The sequence below is a fragment of the Oncorhynchus mykiss genome, chromosome 11 (assembly GCF_013265735.2).
Source record: "Oncorhynchus mykiss isolate Arlee chromosome 11, USDA_OmykA_1.1, whole genome shotgun sequence".
In the NCBI taxonomy this organism is placed as follows: Eukaryota; Metazoa; Chordata; class Actinopteri; order Salmoniformes; family Salmonidae; genus Oncorhynchus; species Oncorhynchus mykiss.
This window is the reverse complement of record NC_048575.1, coordinates 47,314,134-47,326,921: the sequence shown is the minus strand read 5'-3', so window position 1 is coordinate 47,326,921 and position 12,788 is coordinate 47,314,134. Positions and strand designations below refer to the sequence as shown.

Genomic DNA, 12,788 nt, shown 5'->3' with positions numbered 1-12,788 from the left:
AAAAAAGATCTGCTCCATCCATTTTGAATTCAGGCAGTAACACAACAACGTGTGGAATAAGTCATACCCCTTGAGTGCTTTCTGAAGGCACTGTATGTCTCTATTATGGGATGTGTGTATATGTGTGTACTAGATGACTCGTAATAATGTCTGGAATGTATTTGATACCGTTCCATTAATTCCGCTCCAGCCATTACCACGAGCCCGTTCTGCCCAATTTAGGTGCCACCAACCTCCTGTTTTATCTATCTCGCGCAGCCTGATGTAAAAAGAACACGTACCTGGTTGAGAATGTCAGAGTTTTCGGAGTACACTGCCACCTGCTGGCGTGGATGGCGAGGGTCACTCTGGCGAGATGAGACTATGACAAGACTCTCATAACCATGGTGATGACAGAAGGACTTCAACTCCCCAACCAGGCCATGGCGAGCATTCCAGTCCTAGGTTGTCATATGAAAATACCAAAGATATGTGTTAGGTTTCGTATCTGCTATATTTTGATACTCTTATTTTCATATATATTTACACATACAGTATATTCAGAGTTGTATAGTTATGGTCTACTCGAGGTATTGACTTTGTCATAACATTTATTTGAGATATTGACTTTTGTCACCATTTTGTAGCACTTAAAAAAAACTGACCTCCACTTAAACTGACACAAAAAACTTTTTGGTTCAGTCTCATTTTGTGCATCGAGTCAAAAGTGCTTTTAATAATGCCTTTGTCTGTTTTTATGAGAGACGAAGCAGTCAGAGCACAGAGAGGGGTAAAGAGACATTTGATGATTTATTGTTTGAAAATTAACTGTTTGCTCTTAACACATCCAACATTCCCAGCTTATGGTAATTCTCTGACAGCCCCGGTGATTGATGGAGAGAAAGTTGCATTAATTCATGGTTTTGTTTGTCAAGAGAGCTTGTTTTTTTTTCCATCTATGTTTTTTTTTCTCTTCAATGATTAACAACAACGCTATGGCATCCCTAATTTCTAAGACAATGTTTATTAAAAAAAAAAAAAAGTGTAAAAAAGTGTTACAGTTTAAAACAAACAGCGAGATTAATCACTTCATTTGTTGTATGATGGTTGTTTGTTTTTACAATGGCGTACAAGTTAACACACTTGTATTATTTTAGATAACACCCCTGCGAAAAAAAAAAATGACTATATGTCAATATAACTTTGAATAATACAGGGGAATTGTCAACCAATTAAAAAAAACACTACTTTAAATCAAATATAAAGATAAAAAGATTACATGAATTTAAATAGATTTTTGAAAATGACCAAATATTGTTTAAATAAGTATTGTCATTGCATGAAAGATATGTGTATAGAAACTCAGTCTGGCATAGCAATTTAGACTGGAGAGAAACTGTTATAATGTGTCCTGAGACACAGGAAGCAGTTTATAAAATGTAACTATTGTAACACAGTATAGGAAGTGACAAGCTAATGCACATGTGCACAGTCTTGGCATTCTCTCAACGAGTTTCATGAGGTAGTCCCCTTGAATGCATTTCAATTAACAGGTGTGCCTTGTTAAAAAGTTCATTTGTGGAATTTCTTTCCTTCTTGATGTGTTTGAGCCAATCAGTTGTGTTGTGACAAGGTAAGGGGGGTACACAGAAGATAGCCCTATTTGGTTTTTAAAAAAGTCCATATTATGGCAAGAACAGCTCAAATAAGCAAAGAGAAATGACAGTTCATCATTACTTTAAACCAGCAAGAGCTATGATGAAACTTTTTCTCGTGAGGACCGCCACAGGAAAGGAAGACCCAGAGTTACCTCTGCTGTAGAGGATAAGTTCATTTGAGTTAACTGCACCTCAGAAATTGCAGCCCAAATAAATGCTTCAAAGTTCAAGTAACAGACACATCTCAACTTCAACTGTTCAGAGGAGACTGCGTGAATCAAGCCTTCATGGTCAAATTGCTGCAAAGAAACCACTACTAAAGGACACCAATAATAAGAAGCAACTTGCTTGGTGCCAAGAAACACAAGCAAATGGACATTAGACCAGTGGAAATCTTTTCCTTTGGTTTGATGAGTCCAAATATGAGATTTTTGCTTCCAACCGCTGTGTCTTTGAAAGACGCAGAGTGTGGTTCCCACTGTGAAGCCTGGAGGAGGAGGTGTGATAGTGTGGGGGTGCTTTGCTTGAGACACTGTTGGTGATTTATTTAGAATTCAAGGCACACTTAACCAGCATGATTACCACAGTATTCTGCCACGATATGCCATCCCATCTGGTTTGCGCTTAGTGGGACTATCATTTGATTTTCAACAGGACAATGACCCAAACACACCTCCAGGCTGTGTAAAGGCTATTTGACCAAGAAGGAGAGTGATGGAGTGCTGCATCAGATGACCTGGCCTCCACAATCACCCGACCTCAACCCAATTGAGATGGTTTGGGATGAGTTGGACCGCAGAGTGAAGGAAAAGCAGCCAACAAGTGCTCAGCATATGTCGGAACTCCTTCCTGTTGGAAAAGCATTCCAGGTGAAGCTGGTTGAGCGAATGCCAAGAGTGTGCAAAGCTGTCATCAAGGCAACGCGTGGCTACTTTGAAGAATGTAAAATATATTTTGATTTGTTCAACACTTTTTTCATTATGACATGATTCCATATATGTAATTTCATAGATTTGATGTCTTCACAATTATTCTACAATGTAGAAAATTGTCAAAATAAAGAAAAGGCCTTGAATGAGTAGGTGTGTCCAAACTTTTGACTGGTACTTTCTATGTGTGTGTTTGTGCAAGTGTGTGTGCGCGCACCTGAGCTAGTGTGTGTGTACGCGAACGTGTGTCATGAGTTGTGTGGTCTGTGCCTGTGCCTGTGTGGGGTGCGAAGGCCCAGTAGTAGTGATGGATGGCTGCTGTAGGCATGGTGTTGCCCAGGCTGAGTCAATATTAACCTGCATGGATGAGGGCCACACGGATTCTCTCTTTGCTCTCCCCCTGCACAATATGGCTGCTGTCAGGGAGAGCCCCATCAATCTGCTCACACACAACTGCCACCCCAGCGACACAGTCATTTTTCACCAGCGATATCCTGATGAGTGCAATGAGGCCTCCCCAGCTTTGTTAAAAACACACATATTCACTCACTCACACAGGCAAAAACACACACACACACACACACACAAATGTGCGAACACATACTTTATATGAACACACACGTGCGAATGAGTGGCACGCACACTGTATATTACATGTCCACACTCTACTCATGAATACAATTACGCAAACAGTGATACCGATATGTGCACACACACACACACGCACGCACGCACGCACGCACGCACACACACACACACACACACACATGAAAAATAGAGAGAAAGTGAAGCACAAATCTTCCAGATAACACGCAGAGCCACAGTCTGTCTACCATTTGTTTGTAACATGAGTCAACATCCCCCCCATGCCCCAACATCCCCCACATCCCCCCCAACATTCCCAAATCAGCTACAATTTCACTTACTGGGTCACGAATAGAGTACATTTTGCGTCCCTTTGATATTTTAAGTTGAAATTGTGCACCAATACTACTGACATTTTAAAGTCTGTTATATTACATAAAGTGTTCTGAACACATAATTATTTGTTTTATCAATAAAAAGCCTTATATGAATAAAAACATCTGAATTTTGATGTCCTTCGTCATGTTTTTTCCGACCTGGGAGAATGTTAACCCACTTTTAACCCCAAAATGTCTCAACCTTTTCACCATCATTGTAAAGCCCTAGTTATGTTGTTGCTTTGACAGTCATTTCTGAAGATGATGATTTATGTCATGTGATAAGTGATCAATTTCCATCTGTCCCTCATGTTAAGGTCAACCCTGTTATGTGAACTGAACTCTCAAAACATTGAACACATAATCGTCAAATCAGTGTGAACGCAGGTGAGCTGGTTCTACTCTTCTGGTCCATTTTCTGGTGTTTTGTGGCGGAAAACAGAGCAGGTTGAGCATAAAACATCAACTCTTGTTACCAATAGACAGACAGGCTAAAAATGGTAACAATAAAGTCTTTTTTTGTGAAGCTTGCATTCAATTGCCCCTCCCTGTTGCACATAACACACTTCCATTCCCCCTGTCAAAAAAGGGATTTATGGCTGATTTAAAATCAACCCTGTTACAGTCAACCCTGTTACTGTAATGGGACTTTATTGACACTTACTATGGTACTGTCTTGAGATGGGAAAACACGTTTTTTTATGACAAAATGTTAAAATTAGGTGAAATGAATCTTGTCTTCTTTTTTTTTGAACAAGTTACACTGCCCAAAATATTTTCTATTCGTGGAAAGACCCTACTAACCTCAGGATAGCATTGCCTAAAAGCACAGACCACATCTTCTAAACTTTCCATCTACGTCTGAGTTACTTCTAAAGAGCTCTTCCCTCCCCATGAAGATTCACCCCCACCTTCCCCAGTCATTCCACCTATTCAAACCACTGTATGAGCCTCTTGCTTTCCTCCCCTCCCCTCCTCCCACCCTACTAATGTAGAGGATCAAAGATGTCTCAATAAAAACACTTCAATACTACTCATATTTCATTACAAATAATGAATATTTTGGTCAATGTAACTAGATTAACAAGTTGAACATGGGAGGTCTAGCCATACATAGCTAATGCCTTTCCTTCTTTCTCTTGATAATTTGTTCCTTCTCTCTGTGTTCAACTCACTCCCTTCCTCTCTTCATCTCAGATTCTCTGCCTCTTAGCTTCCCTTTATTCTCTAGTCTATTCTCTCCCCCTCCCTCCCACCTCTTTCTCTCCCCCTCCCTCCCACCTCTTTCTCTCTCTCTCCCTCCTCTTTCTCTCTTTCCCTCCCTCCCTCCCTCCTCTTTCTCTCTCCCTCCCTCCCTCCTCTTTCTCTCTCTCCCTCCTCTTTCTCTCTCTCTCTCTCTCCCTCCCTCCTCCCTCCCTCCCTCCCTCCCTCCTCTTTCTCTCCCTCCCTCCCTCCTCTTTCTCTCCCTCCCTCCCTCCTCTTTCTCTCTCTCCCTCCCTCCTCTTTCTCTCTCTCTCTCCCTCCCTCCTCTTTCTCTCTCTCTCTCCCTCCCTCCTCTTTCTCGCTCTCCCTCCCTCCTCTTTCTCTCTCTCCCTCCCTCCTCTTTCTCTCTCTCCCTCCCTCCTCTTTCTCTCCCTCTCTCCCTCCCTCCTCCCTCCCTCCCTTCTCTTTCTCTCCCTCCCTCCCTCCTCTCTCTCTCTCCCTCCCTCCTCTTTCTCTCCCTCCCTCCCTCCCTCCCTCCCTCCTCTTTCTCTCCCTCCCTCCTCTTTCTCTCCCTCCCTCCCTCTTTCTCTCCCTCCCTCCCTCCCTCCTCTTTCTCTCCCTCCCTCCCTCCCTCCTCTTTCTCTCCCTCCCTCCCTCTTTCTCTCCCTCCCTCCCTCCCTCTTTCTCTCCCTCTCTCCCTCCCTCCTCTTACTCTCTAGTTGTGTTTGCTCCACAGGTAGCAAGTCTTTAGTGGCTCCTCCAAGTTCTCCAACCTGCCATCATTATGCAGAATAGCCTTAGGTATAAACTTGTGCTCCATAACTCACGCCCTACGCGCGTAAATTCCCATACAAACACAGTCAAAGCAAAACACATTTCCTGCTGTCGACAACATCTCTGGCAAAGAATTAATCAACCGTTCATCCATTTAGGCTCTTTGCATACCCTTTCTGTCAGAAACACGATGCTCAGAGAGCTCCGGCACTCTTCTGAGGCGATCGTTTCGTTGCCCTGATGAATCCATCAAGCTAGGTTTGATTTATACGTCTGTCTGTGATCACAGCAGTACAGCTACAGCAAATGGAGTGGCAAGGAGCGAGCTGACACCATCCGCTCCACACACACAACTCTGTGGAACTTTGGGAGACAGCCTGGATGGGGGTAGAGGTGGGGGGGGGTAAAAGTTTGACACACGACATACGCATGAATGTCTACCGCATATTCTGCTCCGTGTCCTTGATTAACCCAACAAGGGAAAAGTTTGGGGCTGTAATCTACAGATGCATTTTTTTGGTTTACTCGTCCACCATTGGCCTTTTTATCCAAAGCAACTCAAAGGGAGGGCTATGTCTCAAACAATGGCACAATGAGTCTAGTGAGCAAGCCGTGACCACATACTTACAAACATTAAAACACGGAAGCATACACTAAAATTAAAAGTATAGTCATTGGCCATATCATATCTCTAAAGCAAGCATAGGGTGCTTATGAAATACGCTGCACTCCTTGTCTTTTCAAAGACCGATGTGACTGGTGTCCTGGTCAGGCTTCATCTAATCTCTCGTGACACAGTAGCTAGCTAGCACGAGATTTGGTTGCGGTTTCTGACATTAGGCCTGATCTGACATGGCACTCCTTCCCGATTCATCATCCACAGACCTTACAGGCCACCGTACTGGATGTCTGCCGTTTTGCAAGTTCCGACCCAACTTTGCTATTTTGTGATTAGTTTGTTGTTTATTTTTACTTTATTTTCACGAAATGTATCCGTTATTTTTTTCTTACAACCGACAAACACTTTTGAACATCGGATCAGCAGTTACTTACCTCAATTGCGGACTCAACTTCGACTCATCTGCCCTGGGCTCTCTCTCTAATTCTCGGGCTAGCCAAGAGGAAACGCCAGAGGCAAGAGGGGGATCCTAGTGAGATTAAGCAAAGAACCGGCCACCTCTTCCCTCCATTCTACTGGCTCATGTACAGTCACTCGATAACAAGATGGATGACGTCTGATCGCAAATTTGCTACCCAATCGGACTCTCGAAATTGCAATATTCTTTGCTTTTCTGAAACATGGCTCTTGAACAAGATACCCCCCATGGCTATCCAACTCAATGGATTCTCCATTCACTGGGCAGACAGGACAGTGGAGTCGGGAAAAACGAGGGGGGGAGGGGTTTCCCTCGGTGTGCCCTGGTGTGCTAACTCCAGTGTGGTGGAAGTATCGCGAGCACGCCCCATCCACATCAAGTTCCTTGGTGTCCAAATCACCAAAGACTTAAAATGTTCCGAACAAACATGCACAGTCGTGAAGAAGACGCAACAACAATTCTTCCCCCTCAGGGGTTTGAAAAAGTTTGGCATGGGCCCTCAAGTTCTACAGCTGTACCGTTGAAAGCATTTTGGCTGGCTGTGTCACTGCCTGGCATGGCAATAGCACCGACCTCGATCGCATGGCGCTACAGAGGGTGGTGCGGACAGCCCAGTACATCACTGGGGCCATGCTCCCTGCCATCCAGGGCTTCTATATCAGGTGGTGTGTATTTATTGTCTCTATGCACACTCACAGGGCCCTACACATTCACACTCACTCCATCATCTGCTCACTCACACATATGCACATACATTTATACTGACTCTACACACACACACCCACTCACATTCAAGCTGCTGCTACTCTGTTTATCTTACATCCTGATTCCTAGTCACCTTACCCCCTGTACATATCTACCTCCATCACTTCAGTACCCCCTGGACATTGTAAAGATGGTATTTTAACTGACCCTGTATAAAGTACGCTTCCAAACTTATTGTGTTCTTCATATTCCTTCTTATTTCTCGTGTTTGTTTTTCTAGTATTACATTGTTATTGATCATTGCATTGTTGGGCTTTGAGTTTGCAAGAAAGGCTGTACTTTACTTGTGCATGTGACATTAAAACTTGAAACTTGGGCCCTATTTCACAAAGCATCTCATAGTAGTAGTGCAGATCTAGGATCCGGTCCCCCCCCCCCCCCCCCCCCCCCTGTCCATGTAGTCACATTCATTACAATCTAAAAGACAATTTATCATAGATCAGCACTCCTAATCTGAGACGCTTTATGGAAACGGGCCCTGGAGGCTCTGTCTGTTTGGGGGGGGGGGGGGGGGGGGGGGTAGAGATGTCTGGGTCCCAAACTGACGCCATCACCTGCTTGACCTAAAGGAGAGAAGAGGAAGGAGGGAGAAGAGAGAGAGGGAGAAGGAAGGAAGGAGAGAGAAGGAGAGGGAGGAAGAGAGAGAGGCCTACTCTTCAATCTTAGTCCCTGGGAGGGCCGCCCTGCACCTGCTATCCCTCATCCCATCTCATCAGAAAGGCATTTAGAGCTCCGTGACTGCAGGCCCATAATTAGCACGGATAATTATTTGCAAGGGGTGCTGGGTAAAACTGGCCTGGCATAAACAAACAGGAGGGTTCGGAGACGGATGACAAACAACATTAACATACCCTCTAACCCAGTCAAACACAATGATGATACACAGGAACACAAACACAAAACACTGACATAAAATACCCAACTACAAACATAGCACACAATCTTTGCACCCAGCTGAAATGGCAGGTAAAACCACGACAAAAGAAATGTCTAACTCACATTCAAACAAACTGGCATGTCTACACAAACACACACACTCTCTCTCTCATGAATATGGTAACGTCTCTATGCACGTGGCTGCAGGCTTCTATCTCTCCTACAGTTCATCAACTCCCCAGCACGCCGACGCCAACCAACGCTTCATCTGCCGCGGCTAATTACCGGGCTTGCCGTTAGCTTAGCAGAAAACACCAAGACCCTGCATCTCCTAATATTTGTCAGCCTTCCATTTGTTCTGTTTAGGCATATTCTTTTAGAATGTTAACCAATGAAAAATAAACACGTTGACAATGAAAAACTATGTGGCATGTATTAGCTTATATTAAAATTCTAAGGCAGATTACATACAGTCAGGTCCAAAATTATTGCCACCCTTGATAAAAATGATATAAAAAGACTATGAAATAAATCATTCAAATACTGAGCTATACTGTATGCTCAAAAAATGGGAATTTATATTATTTTATACTAATATAAATTGCTCAGAGAGAGAGATTGTGTTGATAAATAATATGATTTATTTTTTAAGATGGGGTGACAATAATTATGAAACCTGTTTTCAATCCTCTGGCACCCTCACCTTGCGAGGATACCGTCACTGAGCCTCTTTCCAGATTGTAGACATATTTTGGTCTAAGCTTATCGACTTGCCTTCTTCAATTCAAACCACAGGTGTAGATGGCGAATGCAAAATGTTGATTTTGTGGTCAATTAACTATTTCTTTGTGGATGTTGATGTGTGCATGGGGATATGTCTTGTAGATCTGGAGACTTGGTGAACCTAAGATACAACCAAGTTCTGTAATTCTCCAACTTTGGCCTTTGGCTTTTTCTTTGCCTCCCGAACTATCTTCCTCACTGTGCATGGGGACAAGATACACTTGCATCCAATACCAGGCAAGTTTACCACTGTTCTAGCGGTTTTAAACGTCTTAGGTGTTGCCCTAATAGTGGTAAGTGGTATATATTCTTCTTCTTTTTTTTTAACCCATTGTCTTATCAAGGTCAACAACCATGTCTATTTTCGTTTGCAAGCTCTTTGGCTTTTCCCATGGAGATGGATGACAAAGGGATTTTACAGGTGTGTTACCTCCTTTTTATACCCCAGTGAAACAGGAAGCCATGGAAGGCCACTATGCAGTTCCTTAAACTGAGATTAAAAAGTAGAATATTACTGCAGATTCTTTTACTTTATTTACAAGAATCTTTTGACTCCGTCCTATCTTTATGAGAAAAAAGATGACTTGTTAAACGAAATCTCTTTCTCTGATCAATTGTATTTCTCTACATACAATATAGCTCTATATTTGGTTTCTTTTATATAACTTCTCTCAAAGTAAGAAAAACGTTAAGATTGGTTTCAAATGTCATAAAATGTGCCTTTAAGTCAGGGGTATAAAACCAGGGGTCCGTGAAAATATTGTAAATAAAATTATAATAATAATAACTAAACACGTTTTTTTATATTTCTTGGCTAACCCCTGTTAAAAATAGTTAAACAGCTGCTCTTATCGAAAATGTGTTTGGAGTTACCTTTATAGTTAATAGGCTATGTTGTTATAAGTATAATGTGGGGAGGTAAACAATTATGAAAAACTATCTACCAAATCTATTATTTTTAAAAATGTTTGATTACTTCTCCTTGCCATTATCATTTACCTGATATGTATGATGGCGGTCCCTGGGTTGCCGGGTTGGCCTGGGAGGAGTCTCTGGTCAAGAAAAGGTTGAAGACCCCTGCTTTAAGTATTACTTGTAGGATAATGGAAGCTGGTTTTGTTTTGATATTTGCGTAAGGAAAGAATGTTTCGGAACATTCTACTGTACAAAACTTGGAACTGGATTAAACGAGTATAAGTTACCGAAATGTAACTTATACAAGTAACTTCATTACTACAGAAGAGAAAGTGGAAAAGAGAGAGAGAGAGTGATCCAGATGGCTCAATCACCCTGAAGAGTGGGAGAAATCGCTATTTGTTTTTCCACCAAAGAAGATTAGCAACAAGTCAATTTGCTAAATAATAAATAAATGCTCCCATTTTGGTAAATGTTTTTTTGTGAAAGTTAGAGGCACTTAGGGCTGATTGCCTCGCTCTGCTTACACTGAGTCAGAGAAGCACAGAGACTACATTCACAGAGACTACATTCACAGAGACGAACATACAGTCACGGCAATACCTAGAAACACAGACACAGTCGGTACCACTTTCCTTGGATAGTCCCAAATAGATGGTTTGTAAATGTTCAGTAGATGGTCAACTAACTGAACAACATCTTAATGAACTATCCACTAGCCCTAACTCTACCCTAACTCTACCCTAACTTAACCTTAACCCCAACCTTAACCCCAACCTTAACCCCAACCTTAACCGCAACCTTAACTCTAACCCCTGTAACTCCTAACCTAACCCTAGACAGCTGCTGCACGTCAACAGAGTCGCCCTCATTGATAGTTGGTTGATAGTTGGTTGATAGTTTGAGCATCTGTAGATCATCTATAGGGGACTATCCAAATAAAGTGTGACCTACACGGATCCATTGGTGCAGTGCTACAGACAGGGACACAGACACAGAGACAGGTGTACAGATGTCTGAATGATAATAATGTATTGCTGATGTAGACCCACCAGAGGCAGAGACAGTGGATTGGAACGGTCTTCCTTATGGATTGATATCCGTCTCGCTAAGCCCTACTTCCTCACTCTCTTCTATTCAACACTGTCGCACGACATACAGGCAGACTGATGTATATTTGTCCATGTATCTATCCACATAAGTACTTATACCCAACACACTCTGGGGCTTACTCTTGTGCTAACAAGACAATCAGCGCTACAAATCGCTTCCACAGCACTGGTAAAAATCCCCAATCCCTCTCTCTTTACCCACCCACCCACCCACACACATGCACAAAGATAAACACACACACTAAAGAACAGGCACACACACACACACACACACTCCATTATGGGCTAATTGAATCTAATTTATTTAGTTTTTGAAACGCATTTAAGGCAAACCTAAATGATGTGCTTAGCGTTTTGTTCTTCTCAAACACAATTAAAAAATAATATATAAATATATACATACTGCAAATGACATGCATATAACGGATTCATTTGGAGCCCTCGCAGGTCATTAGTAACCCACCATGACGCTGCTGAGTCGCGCGTCCGCTGGCTCCACCGCCGCCCCTGGCCATTTATTCTATATTAAGTCCCTAATGGGCCCTCTCCTTGGGCTGGTAAAATATGCACAGAAGTCCAGCGCACAAAGCCATTCAAATGAACGGTTATTTATTCGCTAAACGAGGATATGATGTTTAATGTTCCTTAGACGTAGGTAGTTCCGGGGGAGGCAGAGCTACCCCTACAGCTATAGACATCATTTATTTTACACATACCCTAATATCGCACGCCAGGCAGCAGGGGAGAAAAATGGCTTTGGAAAAGAAAAAGATATAAAGAAATAATAAATGAATTGGAGAGACACATTAGAAGTTGCAGTGGAGAGAGAGCAGGGAGGGATACAAAAGCACAAACACGCGGGTGTCTGGAAGCACCCTCTATGTGAGAGAGAGAGAGAGAGAGAGAGAGAGAGAGAGAGACAGAGACAGAGAGAGAGACAGAGAGAGAGACAGAGAGAGAGACAGAGAGAGAGACAGAGAGAGAGACAGAGAGAGAGAGAGACAGAGAGAGAGACAGAGAGAGAGACAGAGAGAGAGACAGAGAGAGAGAGAGAGAGGGGGAGGGAGAGAGAGACACAGAGAGAGAGGGGGGAGGGAGAGAGAGACAGAGAGAGAGAGAGAGAGAGAGAGAGAGAGAGAGAGAGACAGACAGAGAGATCGACAGAGAAACAGAGCAACAGAGAGATCGAGTGAGAGAGAGAGAGGGAGGGAGGGAGGGAGGGAGGGAGGGAGGGAGGGAGGGAGGGAGGGAGGGAGGGAGGGAGGGAGGGAGGGAGGGAGGGAGGGAGGGAGGGAGAGAGAGAGATAGAGAAGGTCTCAAGCCAAGCTCTCTTGTGGCTTTTAGTTTCCACAGTAAGAAGTGCAAGTGGTTTAGACAGGTAGGGGTTTAAAATGCAGAGCCCAGTGTGGTGCACCTGGCTGTGACACACGTATTTAGGCTCCTATTTCCATAACATCTCAATGCAAAAGAACACAGAGGGTCCCATAAAAACGCAAAAGTCTGTGTCATTAAAAGTTGCCATAAAAAGTTTAGGATTAAGTCAAATGGGGAAAGAAATACTGAAATGCTCTACCTGACACCAAATGAAAGTTTAGTCTTCTTTGTTGTGTCATCACTTCTATTTTAAAAGCACTATAGCTACAACTTTTTGCTTCGGACTCCTTCGACTTGCCAGTCAAGTTGGATTAGAGCATTGTTTGCATTACATTTTATTACACAATTTTACTGTAAACAC

The 12,788-nt window shown here is 43.0% G+C and overlaps 1 protein-coding gene across 4 annotated transcripts in view; it reads right to left on the bottom strand.

The window, feature by feature from the left end:
- Positions 1-12,788, bottom strand: part of LOC110535786 (protein prune homolog 2) — a 76,084-nt gene that overhangs the window by 20,171 nt on the left and 43,125 nt on the right. For all 4 annotated transcript variants that reach the window (XM_036935599.1, XM_021621046.2, XM_021621047.2 and 1 more), the window contains exon 7: positions 282-440. In XM_036935599.1, the coding sequence (XP_036791494.1) occupies positions 282-440 (159 nt within the window). The remainder of the gene's footprint in view (positions 1-281; positions 441-12,788) is intronic.